This window comes from Eptatretus burgeri, chromosome 15, assembly GCF_056783735.1.
Source record: "Eptatretus burgeri isolate ZD-2024b chromosome 15, Ebu_testis_v1, whole genome shotgun sequence".
NCBI classification, from domain to species: domain Eukaryota; kingdom Metazoa; phylum Chordata; class Myxini; order Myxiniformes; family Myxinidae; genus Eptatretus; species Eptatretus burgeri.
In genome coordinates this window covers 16231306-16254819 of record NC_140975.1, presented here as the reverse complement: position 1 = coordinate 16254819, position 23514 = coordinate 16231306, and the positions used below count along the sequence as shown (strand labels likewise).

Here is a 23514-nt window from a genome sequence, read left to right as displayed (position 1 = left end):
TCCGTTCATCCGTCCATCCGTTCCTGTCCGCACTCTAACTCCCAAAGTTTTCAACTTTCACGTTTCATATTTGGTACATAGGTACAGACTGTTGCGACATACGTTCGTCATCTAAAGTGGTTGCCATGGCAACCAGGATGCTGTTTTCCATGTAGTAGCACAATTCTGTATATACCTTCTTGTTCGGGCGTATATTGTGCTCACTTGCGCTCTTGTTAGCCTTTTATATTTATAAATTTTCCGCCAAAGGTGGAAAAGTTTCAAAACCCGAAATGTAAACGTCGGCATTTATTTTCAAAATATAATTTCGCGCGCACCAAAATGCCGAGTCACCTTTAACCAAACTGCGCAGTAGCGCTGCACATTAGTCTTCTTTCATGGCATCTGAGCAGTGGCCAGCGTGGTTCAGATCGACTGTGGTTTCTGGGGCGAAAGTGATTGTTAAGAAGTATGTGAGCGGTATAAATTCGAGTGACTGTATTGGTGATTTAATCACGCAACATCTTGATGAATATTCTGGCCGAACTATTGCATCAATTCAGTGCAGCAGCAGGGATGATTCGCAGGCTACTCTCGTGGTTCGCTTTGGTTGAGGGATTATATTTGGAGTAGTGGTTAGTTTGGATTGAGGGATTATATTTGGAGTAGTGGTTAGCTTGGATTGATGGATTATATTTGGAGTAGTGGTTGGCTTGGATTGAGGGATTATATTTGGAATCGTGGATAGCTTGGATTGAGGGGTTATATTTGGAGTAGTGGTTAGCTTGGACTGAGGGATTATATTTGGAGTAGTGGTTAGCTTGGATTGAGGGGTTATATTTGGAGTAGTGGTTAGCTTGGACTGAGGGATTATATTTGGAGTAGTGGTTAGCTTGGATTGAGGGATTATATTTAGAGTAGTGGTTGGCTTGGATTGAGGGATTATATTTGGAATCGTGGATAGCTTGGATTGAGGGGTTATATTTGGAGTAGTGGTTAGCTTGGACTGAGGGATTATATTTGGAGTAGTGGTTAGCTTGGGTTGAGGGATTATATTTGGAGTGGTGGTTAGCTTGGATTGAGGGATTATATTTGGAATTGTGGATAGCTTGGATTGAGGGGTTATATTTGTAGTAGTGGTTAGCTTGGGTTGAGGGATTATATTTGGAATCGTAGTTAGCTTGGGTTGAGGGATTATATTTTGGAATAGTGGTTAGCTTGGATTGGGGGATTATGTTTGGAAGAGTGGTTAGCCTGGATTGTTGGATTAAATTTGGAACGGTGGTTAGCTTGGATTGAGGGATTATATTTGGAATAGTAGTTAGCTTGGGTTGAGGGATGAAATTTGGAATGGTGGTTAGCTTGGATTGAGGGGTTATATTTGGAATCGTGGATAGCTTGGATTGAGGGGTTATATTTGGTGTAGTGGTTAGCTTGGATTGAGGGGTTATATTTGGTGTAGTGGATAGCTTGGATTGAGGGATTATGTTTGGAATCGTGGTTCGCTTGCGTTGAGGGATTATATTTGGAGTAGTGGTTAGCTTAGATTGAGGGATTATATTTGGAATCGGGTGAGCTTGGATTGAGGAATTATATTTGGAATAGTGGTTAGCTTGGATTGAGGGATTATATTTGAAATGGTGGTTAGCTTGGATTGAGGGATTATATTTGGAATCGTGGTTCGTTTGGGTTGAGGGATTATATTTGAAATGGTGGTTAGCTTGGATTGAGGGATTATATTTGGAATGGTGGTTGCCTTGGATTGAGGGATTATATTTGGAATCGTGGTTCGTTTGGGTTGAGGGATTATATTTGTCATGGATACTATTTAAAAGCACTTAATGCTCAATTGTTTCTGTCACCTACAAATGTCATGATGTTTAATAATTTGTTGTATTTGGCTCGATGAGCAAATGAAGGCCATATAAAGACGGTCAATGCTGAAATGAAATAACAGTTAAATCTCTTCATTTTAGTCTGCAAGGCCCATGGTTGTCCTTCTCCACTTAAGCATACCCCCACCCTGCCGCTGTTCTAGGTAAATGTTGAGAACAGGCCACAATGGCTATTTCTCGATACAGTCTGCCTGCACTGCCCACTATTGGGGAGATAATCCGCATCTATGGCCTGAAAGCTCTTCGGCAGCTTTCACAGAATTTCCTCCTGGATATGCGACTCACTGGTAACTTTCTTGGGGTCAACATTCTGTCGGGATGAGATGAAGGCTGCTATTTTGTAGTTTGGGTTTGTTTTATAAACGATCCTTATTGGTCAATTGGAACTTCTGCATTGACGTTACTTTTTCAGACAAGGTGGTAAGGCAGGCTGGTGTGATCGAGGGATGCCACGTTTGTGAGGTTGGTCCCGGGCCTGGGGCGCTCACTCGTTCGGTGCTGTGCGCCCAGCCCGCCAGCCTACTCCTGATCGAGAAAGACCCACGCTTCCTGCCTTCTCTGCAACTCCTTTCTGATGCTGTGCCAGAATGTGTACGTGTGGAGATCGCGGATATCCTTGATTTTCCTCTACATGATGCCTTCCCCAAAGACTCATCTCGTGCATGGGATGATGGTAACACCCAAAAATCATTAAGCTTCCCACTGTGCCCTACCCATTTGCTCCTTGCTTTTGAATGTCCTGAACGTACTTATTATCATGAAAATTTGCTTCTCCTCCCTCAAGACCCTCCAAATGTGCACATCATTGGGAACCTCCCATTCAGCCTTTCCACACACCTTATAGTCAAGTGGCTGGGCTGCATGGCAAACAGGGACGGCCCGTTTACGTACGGCCGTACTCGACTCACCCTCACCTTTCAGAAGGAAATTGCTCAGGTGAGTTGTCCATGCTCAACGTGGCACAGTAGGGCCTTGCTTAGACGGTTAAATGCAACTTATTGTGTGTTGATGTATGAGGGTTTTTTTTTTTCGTCCTAAATCGAGGATGATGGAAGAGTGATGTGATGGAAGGCAAAAACGTTACTAAGGCCTAAGTCACATTTGCTATACGGCGGCCGTACGCCCTCTGAATTGACAGAAACGTGTAGCGGCCGCAGAGTTTCTGAGGTGGCCTCAGGGTGGCCTTACGCCGTATGGCTATATTTTACAGGCCGTAGGGTCGCCGTGGAATTATAGCGCGGAGTTATAACTTTTTTCATTTCTATGTTCGCCGTAGCAATTCGACAAGCCGAAACAAAAGAACTGGTTAAAAAACTAAATAAACCCACTCGTTACCATCCATCTGGCCGCACGTTCGCCTTAGGGCCCCCCTGCGGTCGCCTTGCGGGCACCTTGTGTCTGCCTTGGAAATGATATGGCCGCTGCAGGAACGCCCTAAGGTCACTGTGCAACATCAAATCAAAGACCGTACGGCACCCCCACGTTTTCGGTCTCCACAATTTATAAACACGCCGTGCGGCTACCCGAAAAATAAAAACATATGTAACTGCTACATTGTGTGACCGTGGAAATACTGCGGCCGCCGTATAATTGCTAGTGGCCGTAGATTTTGGAGACCCCACGGCCGCCGTGGCAAATGTGACTTAGGCCTTACTGCCAGTGGGACCATAGTTTGACACAAACAAGGAAATCATAGAGGAGGGGAGGAAACCCAGTAACCTGCAGGGAAAAGAGTTGGGTTACGTAGGGTTAATGGGGTTCATATTTGACTTCGACAATTGTCCCTGAAAGGCGACTCGTTGGTGTAATGGTAAGAGCATCTGCTCCTATTCTGGAAGGTCGGTGGTTCAAACCCCGGCCGAGTCGTACCAAAGACTTTAAAGATGGTACGTGTTGCTTCTTTGCTTGACGTTTCGCATTTAAAAGGATAGAGCATAGACAATCCCCATAGGTTGTCATCCATGGGGAGGAGGAAATTCCTCCTGAGGAGATACCCCACGGAGTGTGGTAAGGAAGGTGATGCCATTGTTGTGACGTTGCTGGTACCCAGAGTACCCCAGGAAGTGACGGCAATTCTCCTACGCTCAGTGTGTGTGCCTGTGCGCGCTCCACAATGAGCCTTCAATCACGTATACAAAAAAAAAAACTTCCTGTGAATGAATTTCTGTATGCAGTGTTGTTAACTAGAAACACGTGTTTCTAGCTTTAATGCATGTGCTTAAAATCAAGTTGGTGGCACAATTGAGATGATAAAAGTGTGTAGCACTGAATACAAACAAGGTTTGACACGTAAATAAAAGGAGGGAATTGAAACGAGGCTCCACAGTCAAAAGAACAAGTTGAATACCGTCACGCGAGCTCTGCATCGCCTAAAATTCCTCAACTCCAGAACGACCCACTTATTAAACAAAGTTTACTTTGGAGGAAAAGCGATGTTAAAACTACATCAAAGTTGTGGCGAAATCATTATTGAAAGAGGCTTGAGATGAGGAGACGCACTCAATAACATTGTTCACTGCACGTTGAGGGAGGCATTTGTCCTGCAATGAAATGGAATAAACAATTCGAGAGATAAGTCAACAAAAACTTTGTTTCAATGTACACTGAGGATTTGCTGCACAATCTAGTGATGATGTCAAGGTCATCTCTTTGGGGCAGTAAGTGTTTGCCGAGTGTTTGTTCAAATTTATGAAATAATGGAGGGGAAGTACTGCATGTTGTGTGTTTCATCTACTCCTCCAAGAGGATTTGACTGAGGAAGCTGAAACTTTCAGGGATTAATGAGAGCACGCTGAAGTTGTGCCTGTGTAAGCTTCATTTGATTCCATCACGTTTTGAAAGAAATGTTTTTGGGTTGTTTTCACCCATCTTGGCATTTTCTTCCTTTAGGGGGAAGGGGATGCAATCGGAACTAGATATCTGCGATCGCCAAGGGGCCAGTGGAGGCTTACCCTTGGCCCGTGTTCCAACGATGGCCATATTTTGTTCAAGCCCCCATATGATCTTGACCATCAAAATGTAGGGACAGAGTGTAAATTAAGAAAATCTCCCCATTTATAGTTTATCTATAAAACTCGACACCATGAAAATTAGAGGAAAATTCTTGAAGTTATCAAAAATGTGTTTTTTTTTTTCTGTTACAATCTGAAAACAGTAGGTCAAGGACACAAATCAAGTATCGGGTGCACAACTTCAGTGCAAGCCCACCATTATGATTCAATGACATCTTTGAAAGCCAAGCGGTCTTTGAGATTCCGCATTGGCAAAATTTACCAGGCCGCCATTTGACCTTGACCTTGACCTTGAACCTGGGCCGAGGTGTAGGTGGGGGGGGGGGGTGAATGATGTTAATTGGGCGACAAACGTTCGTCGGGTTGTGATTAAAAAAAAAATGTTAAAATGTCTATAATTAGGTCATGACCTTAGGATGGGGTCAAGGTCAAAAAAATTAGGGCAACATTTCCTTATTTCTACTCGTATTTATGCAAAATATCATTCCGAAAGTCCCAGCCGGCTCCGAGATACAGCTTGGGCATGAATAACCCACACACGGGTATTCTAAAACTTTTGACCGGTAGTGTATATGTATGTGTATATGTATATGTATATATGTATATATATGTATATATGTATATACAAAATTGTATATGCACATAAGTAGTAGCCATGTTTTTGCTTCATATACGTAACCCAGGTTACTTTTATTTTCGAGAGTAATTGTGGCAGCAGTCTCTGTTGCTTCTACACCAAATAAAGGGATGGGTCAGAAGGACGTGTCACACTCATCTCGTTCTTGTACTTTCTGTGCAAACCAAGTTTTGAGTATAAACAAATGGTTCGGTCAAATTTAAAGCAGCCTCTTCGTTGTTGGTGTCGTAACAAAGTGCACACAACATGTGGTGTGTATTCTGTACTTCAGCATGGCACTCGGTGCAGCGCATCCAGATTTTACATTACAAGATGATTGTATTGTATCACTGTCGAAGTGACTCGATTCAGGTGATGTGGCAACAAGACATGACTTGTACGTAATGATGCGTGCAGAGGCTGACCGCAGGTGTTGGAAACAGGGAACGCTGCAGGCTGTCCATCGTGGCGCAAGCGTACAGCGATGTGCGACATCGTTTCACGATCTCAGGAAAAGCCTTCCGGCCAATTCCCAAGGTATGCAGAAGTTGTGTGTTCTTGCATAAGACTCCCAAGTTTGCTCCATTGTTGAGAATTGTATGAATGAGGAATTCTTTCAACATTCAACACTTTACAAGCCCTTTCGATTTTGTACAAGTGCAACATTGTGTCACTGTGAAGACCTATTTAGACAGCAAATTATCGATGGATTTCTGTCACTGTCTATACAGTCAGAGAGGAAAGGAACCTTTACCTGTATTTGGCTTGTTTTAATGACATGTCATGAATTGCATCATGCTTTTACAATAATTAAATAAAAATAAATAAATAAAACTATGAATGCAAATAAAATTTTAACAAGCATCATCAGTTGTCACAAAAATGGACTGACAGGATGGCCTCGAGGTACACACACTTGTCCAAGCAGTTTAACCAAGCTATAAACTGTCATCCTGGAATTTCACAGGCAGGGTGATTCTTCATTGTGTGTGCAGTCCCTCGGATGGACATTCAACTGGGCGTCCCGTTTGCCAGCATTCATTGGTGGATGTGAAAGATCCCATGTTGTCCTTTGCGAAGAGTAGGTGAGCTGTCTTCGGCACCGAGAACAAATTCCAAATTCCTGCCCGAACCAGCAGAGGACATTGCATCAGTGCTACAGCCACGTCCTCAGCCTTTGGTGCTGCATACAAACGAAGCATCATTTCCAAAAATAGTCTGATTCTCTGGATGGTGTTTCATTTGACTGTAGCTCACCGATTGGCTGGGCTAGGTGGGGGAGGTGGGAAATCCTTTACAATACATTGAATACCACCATGATCATTGCCATTATTATTAGTCTCACCCTTTATTACCTACATTCGTAGGTCAGTGATTCCACTCATAATCTAACTTTAATATTGCACCCGAAATGCCCTGAAGCACAGTTTAACAAAGTTGTACACAGTTCTAATGTAACCATGATGTTTTTGCATCCAATTTCACCATAACTCCCCCCCCCCTAAAATGTAAATTATGTCCAAGTTATCCACACCCTTCTTGAGTATTTTTGTCTGCAGCCACCTTTGTTTAAAGTATGCTGCAAGGCCTTGCCACAGTCTCCACTAACCCATCTAACTAGCCTTCGGCACGGTTTGACAAAGTTTTCAAATTGAACCATAACGTTTTTCCATCTACTTTGACCACAAGATAATTTTGTACCTTGAATGTGTATTCTGACAAGTTTGAGATGATTACCTCCACCACCGAAGGTGGACGGAGGTTGTTCTCACCCCTGTCTGTCTGAGCAGGATATCTCAAAACGTTATGGACGGATTTGATGTGCAGGTTCGGTGTGTGACGAGGCCAAATTTACTTGATTTTGTGAACATCTGGACATGAGAACTTTCTAAATTATTCTTCACCATTGAGAGATAGAGCCAAAAACTATATCTGTCACGATATTTTAAAAAGTTGTGGACAGACAAGTCTGAAGACGACGATTGTCCACGAGCGGTATTTGACGATGTAGATTGTTTCAGAAGTCAAGGATGAGACAATGTGATAATTTTTGACCAAGTTATAAAAATGATCAACATGATGATGTGGTACGAGTGACAGGTTATTAGCTGCAAAATGTCGAAAACCCGGTTTCGTTCAACAACTTTCAAAATTTGACCTTTGCTTAACGTTTAAAGGTCACAAAACAATGTTGTGGACATTAAAATAAGGAAACAGGATGCGTGCTATAGCTTATTGGAGTTGGTTCGTGAAAGAAGGTCGAAAACCCTGTTCGATTCCCACAACTTTGAAAATTTGACCTTTGTGAACTTTAAAGGTCAAAGGTCAAGGATTATGACCTTTGGTGCAAAACTTCGTCTGGAACATTACAGGAACAATATAACGTCATATAGGCTATATGGCATTTCGCACTCCTCGGATTATCCATACTTTGATGAAATCAGCGTAAAAACAAACTTGAAGGGGGCGCCACGGGCAAGGTGTTCGAGATAGAGCAAAATGGTTTCAAGACTTTAGGTGGGGAATGACCTCAAGATTATGCATAAAAAATATTGTCGTCCGAGCTCTCAAAGTTTGGGTGGTTGTATGATTTTTACGTCAAAATTCGCAATTTTCTAAGTTCGTGACCTTGGGACGAAAATGAAAAAAATCGAGCTCCGTGGGGCTATGCAGGTGCCATTGGGCTAACCTAATACCAAAACTCCTGCAAGATTCGACAAATCCCCTCGGAGAAGATGTAACTTGAAACTGGCTACCCCCTAAAAACACAATTCGCAATTTTCTAAGTTCGTGACCTTGGGACGAGAATGAAAAATCGAGCTCCGTGGGGCTATGCAGGTGCCATTGGGCTCACCAAATACTGAAACCCCTACAAGATTCAACAAACCCCCGAGGAGAAGATGTAACTTGAAACCGGCTACCCCTAAAAAACACGTTTTTTGGGGCGTGGTTCCGCCCATAATGGGTGCACCACGCCCATTCTCAGGAAAACACAACTAGATCATGATATAATCCTCCCACCCAAATTTTATCAGTATCGGATCAAAACCTACGGAGCTATGCTCAGGACAGACAGACAGACAGACAGACACCAATAACGAATATAGTGGTCACTTACTGACTCGTGAACCAATTATGATAAAACTTAGTTAATGAGTTGGTTATGTGATGAGAACAAGCTAATTTGACTACATTAGATGCAGATTAGGCCTATCAGTGGGACACAAAAGATATACTGTTCAGTCTGGTATTGTATGCGCTCTACCGAGTGCCATTCCAGTTACCTCTGCCACCGAAGGTGGGTGGAGGTTATGTTTCCACCCATGTCGGTCTTGTCTGTCTGTTTGGCCATGAACAGGATATTTCAAAAAATTATCGACGGATTCTGACGAAACTTGGTGTGCTGGTTGGGTGTGTGACAAGGAAGAATTGATTCATTTTTGGTGAAGATCTGTATCCAGATCCGGATGCTAGAATTTGTTTTGTGATTCTTCACCATTGAGAGATTGGGCCAAAAACGATATATAGCACAGTATCTCAAAAAGTTGTGGTCGAGTTGTGACGAAACTCGGTGGTCGAGTTGGTTATATGACAAGAACCAGCTGATTAGATGACATGAACAAGCCAATTTGATTTTGGTTCAGGTCCGGATCCGGCCGATTGGTCCGATACAAAACATAAACTTTTCAGCCTGGCGAAGTTATGAGCTCCACTAAGTGCCTGTTCTTGTTAATCCCGTTTTTTTTTTTATAATTTGTGTGAAGGATACATTACTAGTTCACCTATGAACCGATTAATATTGATGACTCAACAGGTTAACTCTTACTATATATACGAATCATTATCTACATTCTTCGTAATATACACGGATGTGCGGATTTATTGGGTAATGTATTAGCCTCGCACGTTCCTAAGGCCAAAGTCACATTTGGCACGGCGGCCGTAGGGTCTACAAAATCTACGGCCACTAGCAATTATACGGCGGCTGCAGTATTTCCACGGTCACACAATGTAGCAGTCACATGTTTTTATTTTTCGGGGAGCTGCACAGCGTATTTAGAAATTGTCGAGACCAAAAACGTGGGGGTGCCGTACGGTCTTTGATTTAATGTCGCACGGTGACCTTAGGGCGTCCCTGCGGCGACCATAGAATTTTCAAGGTAGCCTCAAGGTGCCCGCAAGGCGACCGCAGGGGGGCCCTAAGGCGAACGTGCGGCCAGACGGACGGTAACGAGTGGGTATATATACCAGTTCTTTTTTTACTGAAATAAAAATATAACAGTTCGGAATATACCAGTATATTGTTACGAATTCTCCGCCGGCCGGCGTGCGGACAGCCGCTTTTAGCCGAATCACGGCCGTACGCCTACTGGACAGACAATTCAGTCGCGACTTTCCAGAACAACGCCGAAAACCATTCACGGGTGTGCTCCAAGCACACCACAACCTTGTCCGCACTCTACCCGCGCGCGCTACAGGGTCCGATGGCCAAATAATCGATTTACCTAATTATTCGCGCGAGTAGATAACCGAGAGATTGTACCTCAGCGAGGCCTGCTTGGACACGAGCCGCTTAAGCAGCTCGCTCCGTTTTGGGATAACCGAGCGGGGTATTATCAAGAGGCCTCGCTGGACCCGATTCTATTATCGGCTAGTAAAAAGCCCGCTATTATTCCAAAATGCAATACGGCCGTTCAATGGAGGGAAAACGTCGCAATGAACAGGGTAACATTCAAACAAGCACATTTATTCACACACGTATGCAGTCAGGTATTCATGCAGACACGTATACAAGCATGCACATATGCAATTATACAGCCAACAAAAACAATGCAAAGGAACTACGACCGTTTATTTATTCTTTACACACTTATACACAGTTCTACTTAATGGACTCAGCGCCACAACTTTCATACAAAGAAAAGCAAGGAAAAACCCCCTCAAAGACAAGGGGGTAGACTGGACCTCTCAGGGTCTTTATAAAGCTGGAGCTTTGAGGACCGAAGGAGCTCCAAGAGGCCACGCAGGTTACCTTCACCTCGCTGGGGCGTCCCGCGACGTTCCGTCCCCACGGCAGCTAGCATAACCACGGCTCGCCCGCCACCTGGTGATTCGGGCCTCAGCCGGCAACGCCTGAGAGAAACTAACGGGTCTTTGCTCTTTCAGAGTTGATGCTCTCTTTAAGAACCTGTCCGTTCCTCAGCGATGCTCGGACCGTTCCGAAGCCCGATCCCCTCAGACCGTTCGGTGCTGGTTGGCGAGCTCTCTCTGGCTCGCACACGAACACGCAGCTATGCGCGGCACAGCAAGCTTGGCCGTGCTCGCGTCTCCTCCGCTCTCCTCAGCTTCTCCACCGACTGCAGGCTTCAGGCTCCAGGCTCCAGGCGCTCCGAACCCCGACAGACACTCCACCGACTGACCACGCTTGGCGTTCCGCTCGGCCTTTTATAGGGCCCGAGAGACGAGGTTTGGCCTTCGCACTCTCACCTCTGACCCCCACTGGCTCCGCCCCTCTCACTCTCATGATCCGAATCTCGGACGAAGCTTGCACAGAGCGGACGTGCGCGAGATCACCGACTTGCGCGGCGAGCGGACGTGCGCGAGATCACCGACCCGCGCGGCGAGCAAACCCCCGCGTCTGCCTGCAGCGATGCCGTTCGATGTGGACTCGCCGTGGCTGGCGCAAAGATGGTGTTGTTCCGGAGATGAAGGTGAGGCGATGTTGTTCGTGTTGAGCTATTAGGGGATGGTGAGGAGATGTCGTTGTTGTGGAGGTGGTTGTGGAGAGGGTGGTTGGTGGTTGGCGTGGTAGAGAAGGTGGTTGGTGGTTGGCATGGTGGAGAAGGTGGTTGTTGGCTGGCGTGGTGGAGAAGGTGGTTGGTGGTTTGCGTTGCGGAGAAGGTGGATGGTGGTTGGCATTGTGGTTGGTCCAAAATAACAATAGTAAAAGAAAAACGTCTACCTCAAAGATCACAGCCCAGGTGACACGAATTAGCCCCTTTAGACAACGGTAGGGAAATCTATCTGAACACAGACTTATCGGCAGAACTGATCTAAGGACCTATATGGTGCTCTGCAAATTTCCACAGCCGTAACAATATATAACTGAATATACTATAACTATAATATATATATAACTGAATATACCAGTTCGGAGTACCATGGTGCCCCCAGAATCCGAATGCCCCATTGTTTGAACAAATTGGAATCCGAACAATTTTTTTTGAGAAAATTTTGCCCTAAAAACCGAACACATTTTCAAAAACCGAACACAACGTGGCATTCATGTTTGTTCACGTGCGTCTCCCCCGCCTGTTCGACCTGGATCTTCGCGCTTTGTTCATTCAGTTCGTCGGTGGAAGTCCTCGTGAAAGCATCTCTTGTGTGTCGATCACTACTTTACCTTGTGTTTTCACCTTGATTTGTGCTGTTTTTTTTTTTCACTCATCTTGTGTTTTAATTAATAACAAAAAAGCAATCCGATCACGTGGTGTGACGGACTGTTGGGCAAGGATTGAATTTCACAGAAAAACCGGTTGTAATTTGGAATATCCATGATTACCTCAGCTCGATGCGTTTGATGAAAATGATTCTGGTTCTGGGGGCATCATGTTTGATGAGCTGCCCTGGGGACAGCGCTCTCACAGAGTGCGCGAGCGATTGGAACCCAGGCCAGAGCTCGAGCCTGTGTGGACATTTGGATGTGGTGATTGTACCAGTTTACATACAATACACCACCACCGAAGGTCATTTACTCATCTTATTTTACCTTAAACATGGGGAATTTCAGTTGAAAGTGTCTTGAAAGTGGGTTTTCTTGGGGTCCAGGAACGGATTAATTCACTTTCCATTATTTCTTATTGAGAAAATAGTTTTGGAATCCGAACTTTTTGAAATCTGAACAGCCTCCTGGAACGAATTAAATTTGGATTCTGGGGGGCACCACTGTATAGGCAAACACCTATACTCCGATCTCTAGCGGTAGCGTACGGTAGACGCACGGTCGACGCAGACTGCCACAGAGGCTGTACATAGAACGCACGGCGGGCGTAGGGGAACCGTGCGTCGACCCTGCGTTGCCCACAGGTAGTCACACAGACTGCAAGGCCACCGTACGTTGAACACAGGGACGCCTTGGGACTACCCTACGGCGACCGTGGAAATAGTGTGGCCGCCGTAATTTTTTGGGTGTTGGCAAAATTCATTTTTCATTGATAAGAGCCTACGGCAGCCGCACGAATAACGCAAGCCCACCGTACACCCTACGTACGGTCGACGTGGAACACATCTACGTCACAGCTTGGCTTGTCGAATTGCTACGGCCAATGTAGAAATGAACAAAGTTATAACTCCGTGCTATAATTCCACGGCGACCCCTACAGGCTGTAAAAGATAGCCATATGGCGTAGGGCCACCCTGAAGCCAACTCAGAAACTCTGCGGCCACCGCACGTTTCTCTCAATTCGGGGGGGGGGGGGTACGGCCGCCGTATCCTAGCCGTAGAACAAATGTGACTTAGGCCTAAACGAACATTGAAAGTGATTGTGACAGTGATATGTGTTGGTGAGTGAGCGAGTCCACACTTGTTGTCAGATCTCCTGTTATCTATATTATATAAGTGAGGCTCTTCATTGATAAATTCTCTGTCTTGTTTGAAACCCCATCGTTTTCTATTTCTTATGATGGTAGCTTGGATCATTAAGGATGAAACACATTTCTGAAACCAACTTCATGATATGTTTTCGAGAGCACTCTGAGGTGGTTGTTGTTTTTTTAATCCTTCCTCGAATTGATCTATTGAGATATCTAAAATGAGAAGAGGGAAGGTAAAACATGGTTAGAAAGGTTTCAAATTCTCCATCACATGTAGTCTTTTACAACATGGGCTGCTGGTTCTTGGCTCTTCTGCTCTGCCCAGCAGCTGGGCGTGCAATGAGCCAGAGTGCTGAATTGCACAGGGGTAGCAAACAAACAGATAAGCCGAAACAACGGCGGCATACCAAGTCATAGGCCCAAAGGCCCAAAGTAATAGCTAACCTCGTGGCCTGCTGGCTCGCTAACAATGGATGCCACGGCTGTACTCTGAACAACAACTATGAGGAGAAAGGGCATTGCTGCAATCAGCTGTAGATTTGCCTTGGCAAAGGACCATGCTCCACAGCCCACTGCGCATTGTAAGCTTTGCACAGCTAGGTTAAGGGTGACTACAGACAGCAGGCATGGGGTGATGGCAGCCATATAAGCGGCATTAAATCAGAAGGGTGCATTTCACACTGCTGAGCCACTTTCATCCTGCAAAAAGTCCCCTATGTGTGTGATGGACGCGGTGGGCCGGAGGTGAGACATGCTGGAGAAACCACTGCACCGGCAGCAGATATAAATCCCATGAGGCCTCGTGAGTATTCAAGCAATTTCAAACTTGAGGAAGCCATATCTCCAAGCTCCTGTCATTTTGTTAATTTATTCAAATTATATGTTAATTTGCTGTTAAAATAAATAGCCTCAACGCCTGTTTTATTTATTTTCCCAATTGTTTTTGCATTTTGGTCCTATAAGGGCAGTTTTGAGTGAATACCAATGGAAGAATGGTAAGAAATGTTAAGTGAAGTTCAGGATAGTAGTGCAATGCTATTAGATTTCAGGAAGGCAAACTTTGAGGGTATGAGGAGAGAATTGGGTGATGTAGATTGGGAGACTCTAACAACAGGACAATCGGCATCAGAAAAATGGGAAACCTTCAAGGACCAAATGTGTCGAGTGCAGAGTAAGTCCATTCCAATGAGGTGTAAAACTAGAAACAGAAAGAGACCAGGGTGGTTCAGCAGTGCGATAAGGAATGCTATTAAGGAGAAGCAAAAGGCATTTATTAGATTTAAAATAACAGGACTGGAGTTAGATTGATATCACTATCGGAGTAAACAGAGGCTAGTGAAGAAAATAACTCGGCGAGCCAAAAGAGAGTATGACAAGGACGTGGCTAAGAATATCAAACATAATAGCAAGACTTTGTTTTAGTATATCAGGGGAAAATAAAATGTTAGGACCAATGTGGACCCATTGAGGAATAGCACCGGGAGAGTGGTTAGTGATGAAAATGAGATGGCAGGCTTATTAAACAGGTATTTTTCTTCAACTTTTACACAAGAACTGTCAGGAGAATTGCCAATAGCTGAGAGTATCTATCGAGGAGGTGAGGAAGGGCTTTTACAGAAGATCCAGGTTGGAGTAGAGGAGGTAAAGGAACAGCAAGGTAATATAAGAGTAGATAAGGTCCAAATAATATGCACCCGAGACTATTGATGAAGGTGGCGGAGCAGGTAAGTGAGATGTTAACGGATATTTTCAAAAGCTCACTGGAGTCAGGACAGGAACCGGAGGATTGGAGAGTAGCAAATGTAACACCATTATTTAATAAAGGATCCAGAGAAGAATTGGGAAACTATAGACCTGTTAGTTTGATTTCAGTTGTGGGGAAGGTGTTGGAGGCATTATTTAAGGACCAGATGAGGAACCATTTAAATAAATACAAACTAATTAAAGGTAGTCAGCATGGGTTTACCAAAGGAAGTTCCTGTCTCACAAATCTTTTCGAGTTTGATGAAGCAGTGTCTGATTGGGTGGACGAGGGAAAGGCAGTGGACATAGTATATCTAGACTTTAAGAAGACATTTGATAAGGTACCACATCGGAGGTTGTTAGGCAAAGTGAGGTCTTGTGGAGTGGCTGGTCAGGTATCTGATTGGATTGTAAACTGGCTTAGTGATAGAAAGCAAAGAGTGGCTGTGAGAGGGAGGATGTCTTTCTGGGAGGATGTAAGTCGCGGGGTACCTCAGGGATCAGTACTCGGACCATTTTTATTCAATATTACATCAACGATTTGGATAATGGGGTAAAGAGTAAGCTTTCCAAATTTGAAGATGATACAAAGCTTCGAGGTAAGGTGGATCGGAGAGGGGGTGGTGATCGGATTCAGGAAAGTATTGATACTTGTATAGATTGAGCAAAAGATTGGCAGATGGAATTTAACCTGAGAAAGTGTAAGGTGTTGGGGATGGGGAAGAACAATGAAAATAGAGATTACAGGATACAAGGGGTAATTTTGCAGCGTGTCACACAGGAGAAGGATCTGGGGGTGGTAATAGATATGGGAGGTAAGCAGGCAGCACAATGTCAGGCAGCTATGGGTAGAGCAAATAGGGTTTTAGGTTGTATGAGGGGGGGGGGGATCATTTATAAATCAAAGGAGGTGGTGTTCACATTGTACAGGAATTTAGTGAGGGCCACATCCAGAATATTGTGTGCCGTTTTGGTCACCACAGTTCTGGAAGAACATAGATACTATAGAGAGAGTTCAGCGTCGGGCTACTAGATTGATTCCGGGCCTAGATAGACTCAGCTATGAGGAGCGGCTGAATGAGACAGGGCTTTACACATGAGAATATATGACACACTAGAAGAGAGGAGATATGATGGAGATGTTTAAGATAATGAAAGGTATCTATAAAATAAGACTGTGCAGATGAATTATTCAACAGAGTAGACAGTGATAAGACCAGGGGCCATAGCCTATGTACCAAATATGAAACGTGAAAGTTGAAAACTTTGGGAGTTAGAGTGCGGACAGGACAGATGGAAAACAGCATCCTGGTTGCCATGGCAATTGAAAGGTGAGGTGCCATTGAAAGGTGTCATGGCATCATGGTTGCCATGACTTCTTTACGAAGAAGAGAGTTAAGACGGTAGTAAAGGCCCTGTCACACCTTGACGTTTTAGCTAGCGTGTGCCGACGTATGAAAAATTTTCCGAATATGCTGGCACACGTTGAATACGTTATGGGTAAGTTTTGTATACGTTAAGAGCACGCTGAAGCATGCTGGCATACGTCGTAGTACGGCGAGCTCGTCGACAAATTTTAAGCATGCTCAAATTTTTTCGACGTATGCCAGCGTATGACTCACACGTTCCACATACGCTGGCCATAAGTTGTAGGCACGTTATGCGATCGTTGACACACCTCGACACACGTTACTTGTAAGTTACTCATAAGTCGAAACACGTCGAGGTAATGTTTAGCGTACCCGAAACTTATTTATAACCTATGAGTAACGAGCTTTGAACCTATGTGTAACGTATCTCCAATGCATATTGACGTATTTGATTGACGTCTTCCGGATGACCACAGAACTTACTGAACATGTTTCTAACTTACAGCTACCGTATAATGGCGTATTGGTATATAAAAATGGGCTTCACAGGAGGAACCCGTCAGTGTTCCAGACTCCATGGTTTTTGTTTTTTTTTCTTCGGCATTACGGTGATGTTGCACTTTGATGTCTGGTGCGGTTATGATTTAAATTGTTGAGCGGCAGCCTATTAATAGGCTACGCCACGTGATCGTCGGCGATACGCTGCCGCGCTATGCATACGTTAGACTATCGTTGGGCATAGGTTGTGAACGCCGACAACACGCTAAGCATTCGTTGGTATAAGTTATCGAAACGTTCTGTGTACGTTACTAATACCTTATGCATACGTCCAACTCGTTATGAATACGCCCAAAACTGAAAAAAAAAACATCAATAGTTCAGCGTGCGCCAGCGTTTTACCATACATTTTGATATGTTGCCATACGCTGGCTAAAACGTCAAGATGTGACAGGGCCCTAAGGCAGGTGACTTTCACTCAGAGAGTAGTTAATGCATGGAATGTTCTCCCCGGAAAGGTAGTGGCAGCAGAAACAGTAGATGAGTTTAAATTGGAATTATATAGGTACCTGGAAGTGATGGAGGGAGAGGAGTATAGGGATGTTGGTTGGACTTTTCGGTAGTTTGAGCATTGATGAGTGATTGTGTACATGTGTACGGAGTGCTGTTGGTGGGGGTCTTGTCAAGGGGTGTTGTGTGGATGATGTGTGTTTTTAACCAAGCCCCTGCCCCTTTCCTTGAGGGAAAGAAGAAAAAGAAAAAATAAATACAAAAACTTTTTAAAATAAAATATTTTTTAAATTAATTCATTAATTATTTTCGCATTTTCTTCTTTGTATCTCGTGGAAATAAATTAGTACGGTGTTCACGCAGGCCTGATGGGCGAAAGGGCCTCCACCTGTGTTAGATTTCCTTGTGTATAAGATGAGGTGACGAGCATTTGTTGAATTCAGTACCATTTTCTCAGATGCTGAAGATCTACCATGTGTATAAATTACAACTTTAGGATCGTTTCAACAGTGAAGATGTTCATGGAATGATTGCTTCGTCTCTGTGTGAAAACTCCTTGGTAAAGAATGTGTTATTATGTACTTGTTCTCCGAATTTATCAGCTACTTACTCGACAAAACAGCTGTCGGGGGGCAAGTCAGCCAGTGGGAAGTGTGGCTGCCCTTAGGCCAGTGGTGGGGTTTGTCTGGTGGGAGAGTGCAGATGCCCACGTCACCTCTTGACGTCAACTTGCTGGAGAGGAGATCTGGAAGGGAGAGGGATGGGGCGGGGTACACGGGGTAGGTAAACAATATGTACACTACAGGGACTTTCAGGAAGGAAAGCAGGAAATATGAAGGAGGCGGGTTTGGGGTGGATTAATCGGGTTAGAAAAGATCATGGTTTTGGATGGTGGAAGATCGATCTTCATGAGCTTTCAGTGTTTTGTTGATTTTTTATACGCCTGATATATATATATATATATATATATATATATATATATATATATATATATATATATATATATATATATATATATATATATATCAGGGCGTATTATGTGATACTGTCCGTCCGTCCCTGTCCGCACTCTAACTCCCAAAGTTTTCAACTTTCACGTTTCATATTTGGTACATAGGTACAGACTGTGGAGACGGTGTGTCGTGACATACGTTCGACATCTAAAGTGGTTGCCATGGCAACCAGGATGCTGTTTTCCATCTGTCCTGTCCGCACGCTAACTCCCAAAGTTTTCAACTTTCACGTTTCATATTTGGTACATAGGTACAGACTGTGGAGACGGTGTGTCGTGACATACGTTCGACATCTAAAGTGGTTGCCATGGCAACCAGGATGCTGTTTTCCATCTGTCCTGTCCGCACGCTAACTCCCAAAGTTTTCAACTTTCACGTTTCATATTTGGTACATAGGTACAGACTGTTGCGACATACGTTCGTCATCTAAAGTGGTTGCCATGGCAACCAGGATGCTGTTTTCCATGTACTAGCACAATTCTGTATATACCTTCTTGTTCGGGCGTATATTGTGCTCACTTGCACTCTTGTTAAGATATTATTATTATTTATTTTTTCGCAATAATTTTGTAGCGACAATGACGGGTGGCCTCTGTTCACCAACTCCATATTTGCATCAGGCATGGGCAGTAGAATGGACGAGATAAAAAAAAAAAAACATACAGTACTCGAGATAGAGACCTGTATAGGATATAATGCCCTCTTTTGAATCGCCGCAATCACTTCAGATGTTGACATTCGTATCCGGGAGATTGCAGGTGTATACACCCTAATTAACACCTCAATGGATTTGTTACCATGTGGAACTTTCATATTAAATGACAGCTGCAGTGATTTGTTATTTTGTTTTTGTTTTTTCGTGCAATTTTTAGAATTTTGAGTTGATAAGCTGCGGCATCCATTGCAGTTTACTGTTTTGTAAATTGCACAGCAAAGCAATCGGCAATTACTATAAGATTAAGCATCGGATTGAGAGAGGCTGTTTCGGTTGGTGTGCCTTGTGTTCTATTGTTTTTTTTTTAATCTTCGACCCACCTCATAAGAGCCCCTTCTGATCCTGCTCTAAGTGTCCCCTATCATTCATGGATTTTATCCCCTATCAAGTGAAGTACAGGTCCCAGAGCTGCCGTCCTTTAAAATGAGACGTTTCATCGTGGTTGCTGTTACAATTCTCCAGTATCATTGCTTTCAATCCCAGCTCAGTTGGAATCCTATAAAGCATGGCCGCTGAAGCATTCCACGAGGTAGTAAAAACTCTGGGTATCAGGTATTGTGATTCTGTTGGACTTGGTGATGAACTGGGATCCTTAAGGATGTGGTTTATAGATATGGTTCATACACGGTCTCCATCACGGGTTGGTTCAGTGTGTCCACTTGCAGAGTACATTATTTTGCCCGAAAAGGAAAATTGTCAGCCTTCCCTCGTGACGTCTCATTCTGGGACATCCATCAAATATGTACGTTCATGTGAATGACACATCAACACATTGTGGAATTTAAACATTTATTCTGGCATCGTTGGTTGGGAATGTCGAACGGGCCAATCCAAATCTCAGGTATCATATGTAAGATGGAGTATTTTATTATTATTATTTTTTTATCAACCAAGGACAGCATTGGTGGTTACATACATAGAGTACACGTGTACATTTACAGGTAGCTCCTCAGGTCCGTCGACATGTATATGTAGTATGCAGGAGAAAAGGGGGAGAGTGAAAGTGAATGGGAGGGTGGGCAAGAAAAATTATATTGAAAAAAATTGATTGGGGCTTGAGGAAGGGGACCAGGGTGGAATTCTGCCCCCTTTTTTGCATACGTCTATGTGAATGGCATTTTGATGAAATGGAAAGTGCGGCGTGTTTTCTTGAATGCTCACGACAACAGCCTGCCTTTTGGAAGGAGTGTTAAATTTCTGTGCCTGATCCAAATCTGGAAAACTATTTGAAGGTAATGTGTGAAGGGTTAGAATTGTACAATTACAAGGGTTTAGACTGGTACTTCTTGCGTAAGGCTGCTTGGCTGCCGGGTCGCTATCATTTTGTTGGGGTGCGACCATACCACTGATGCTGTGGCCCTATACCAGTACACTGGTACTCGTTTCGCCGACCTCAGAAGGATGACGGGCTGAGTCAACCCCACCTGGTGGTAATTCAGCAGCCAACGGGGCTCGAACTCAGGACCCTAAGATCCCAAGCCAGCCACCCTAACCACAAAGCCAACACCAGGCTTCGACTGGTACTGAAATCTTTCGAGACATTGTGCAATGAAAAACGATTTTTGGGACTTTTGTATCTGAAATGCGAGACCGAAGAAGAACAGTTTTTTTCTTTCTTTTATTACCTCTGCCACCACAGGTGGATGGAGGTTGTATTTTTACCCCTGTTTGTTTGTCTGTGAGCAGGATATCCGAAAAAGTTGAGGATGGATTCGGACAAAATTTGGTGGACAGGTTGGTTGTGTGACTCGGACGAAAATGATTAAATTTTGGTGAAATTCCAAATCCGGATCCGGATTCGAGAATATTTAAAGTGATTCTTCAATATTTTGAGATAGGGCCAAAACTATATATAGCACGATATCTCAAAAAAGTTGTGGATGAGTTGTGCCAAAACGAGGTGGGATGAGTTGGTTCGGTGACGAGAACAAGCCGATTAGATTTTGGTTCAGTCTCGTGGAGGTACGGGCTCTACTGAGTGCTGTTCTAGTTACCCTCACCAGAGGAGAGGGTGGTGGTCGTATGGCAGCTTAGCTGCCGGGGTAGCTATCATTTCTTGAAGCACGACTGTGTCGCTGATGCAGTGCCCCTCTACCAGTATACACACTGGAACTGGTACTCATTTTGCCAACCTCGGAAGGATGACAGGCTGAGTCAGAGGAGAGGGTGTTGCATTTGGGTCCGTTTGTTTGTTCACAAATAACTTTAGTGAATTTTTCTCCGCAACCGCTTGTCGGATTGAGACAAAATTTTCACCATCGGAGCGACTACTCGTGGAATGTTTTAATGGTAATTATGACATCATCGGTCACATGATTTGGCAGCCATATTGTTAAAAAAAAAACCTTCAAAAATCTCTGAAATGGCTGAGCAGATCGAGGCAAAACTTTACATGTATGACCAACTAGCCATGAGGAACAAAAGGTTCACGCATATGATGTCATAGGTCACATGGTCTGGCAGCCATATTGAATTGAGCGAAAATCTTTTTTTTTTAAATGTTTCTCTTGAACCGCTTAATCAATTGCCATGAAACTTCACAATTGTGATCTAGTAGTGATTGGGAATACATGTTTTAAATTTCAACTTGATCGGATACATGGTCTGGCAGGCAGAATTATTTAATTTTTGGAATCTGGGTTATTTTTGATTTTTAATTTTTTTCTAATAAGGCTCACTTGGCTGTGTGTCTCACCAACGCTCACTTGGCTGTGTGTCTCACCAACGCTCACTTGGCTGTGTGTCTCACCAACGCTCACTTGGCTGTGTGTCTCACCAACGCTCACTCGGCTGTGTGTCTCACCAACGCTCACTCGGCTGTGTGTCTCACCAACGCTCACTCGGCTGTGTGTCTCACCAAGGCTCACTCGGCTGTGTGTCTCACCAAGGCTCACTCGGCTGTGTGTCTCACCAAGGCTCACTTGGCTGTGTGTCTCACCAAGGCTCACTTGGCTGTGTGTCTCACCAAGGCTCACTTGGCTGTGTGTCTCACCAAGGCTCACTTGGCTGTGTGTCTCACCAAGGCTCACTTGGCTGTGTGTCTCACCAACGCTCACTTGGCTGTGTGTCTCACCAACGCTCACTTGGCTGTGTGTCTCACCAACGCTCACTTGGCTGTGTGTCTCACCAACGCTCACTTGGCTGTGTGTCTCACCAACGCTCACTTGGCTGTGTGTCTCACCAACGCTCACTTGGCTGTGTGTCTCACCAACGCTCACTTGGCTGTGTGTCTCACCAACGCTCACTTGGCTGTGTGTCTCACCAACGCTCACTTGGCTGTGTGTCTCACCAACGCTCACTTGGCTGTGTGTCTCACCAACGCTCACTTGGCTGTGTGTCTCACCAACGCTCACTTGGCTGTGTGTCTCACCAACGCTCACTTGGCTGTGTGTCTCACCAACGCTCACTTGGCTGTGTGTCTCACCAACGCTCACTTGGCTGTGTGTCTCACCAACGCTCACTTGGCTGTGTGTCTCACCAACGCTCACTTGGCTGTGTGTCTCACCAACGCTCACTTGGCTGTGTGTCTCACCAAGGCTCACTTGGCTGTGTGTCTCACCAACGCTCACTTGGCTGTGTGTCTCACCAACGCTCACTTGGCTGTGTGTCTCACCAACGCTCACTTGGCTGTGTGTCTCACCAACGCTCACTTGGCTGTGTCTCACCAACGCTCACTCGGCTGTGTGTCTCACCAACGCTCACTCGGCTGTGTGTCTCACCAAGGCTCACTCGGCTGTGTGTCTCACCAAGGCTCACTCGGCTGTGTGTCTCACCAAGGCTCACTTGGCTGTGTGTCTCACCAAGGCTCACTTGGCTGTGTGTCTCACCAAGGCTCACTTGGCTGTGTGTCTCACCAAGGCTCACTTGGCTGTGTGTCTCACCAACGCTCACTTGGCTGTGTGTCTCACCAACGCTCACTTGGCTGTGTGTCTCACCAACGCTCACTTGGCTGTGTGTCTCACCAACGCTCACTTGGCTGTGTGTCTCACCAACGCTCACTTGGCTGTGTGTCTCACCAACGCTCACTTGGCTGTGTGTCTCACCAACGCTCACTTGGCTGTGTGTCTCACCAACGCTCACTTGGCTGTGTGTCTCACCAACGCTCACTTGGCTGTGTGTCTCACCAACGCTCACTTGGCTGTGTGTCTCACCAACGCTCACTTGGCTGTGTGTCTCACCAACGCTCACTTGGCTGTGTGTCTCACCAACGCTCACTTGGCTGTGTGTCTCACCAAGGCTCACTTGGCTGTGTGTCTCACCAAGGCTCACTTGGCTGTGTGTCTCACCAAGGCTCACTTGGCTGTGTGTCTCACCAAGGCTCACTTGGCTGTGTGTCTCACCAAGGCTCACTTGGCTGTGTGTCTCACCAAGGCTCACTTGGCTGTGTGTCTCACCAAGGCTCACTTGGCTGTGTGTCTCACCAAGGCTCACTTTGCTGTGTGTCTCACCAAGGCTCACTTGGCTGTGCCTGGGTGGGTTTGAGAGTCGAGGAGTAGAATCTGAAACCTGAGTCTTATTCAGGTTCCTCCTGATTACTCCATCTTTGCGTTTTGCTTGTTTGGGTTCCTTAT

At 44.9% G+C, this 23514-nt stretch overlaps 1 protein-coding gene across 6 annotated transcripts in view; it reads left to right on the top strand.

The window, feature by feature from the left end:
• The window catches only part of TFB1M (transcription factor B1, mitochondrial), a 41698-nt gene that overhangs the window by 2778 nt on the left and 15406 nt on the right, over window positions 1-23514 (top strand). For all 6 annotated transcript variants that reach the window (XM_085858474.1, XM_085858475.1, XM_085858476.1 and 3 more), the window contains 4 exons: window positions 2018-2161; window positions 2287-2547; window positions 2659-2810; window positions 5919-6038. In XM_085858474.1, the coding sequence (XP_085714600.1) occupies window positions 2041-2161; window positions 2287-2547; window positions 2659-2810; window positions 5919-6038 (654 nt within the window). In that variant the 5' untranslated portion in view covers window positions 2018-2040. The remainder of the gene's footprint in view (window positions 1-2017; window positions 2162-2286; window positions 2548-2658; window positions 2811-5918; window positions 6039-23514) is intronic.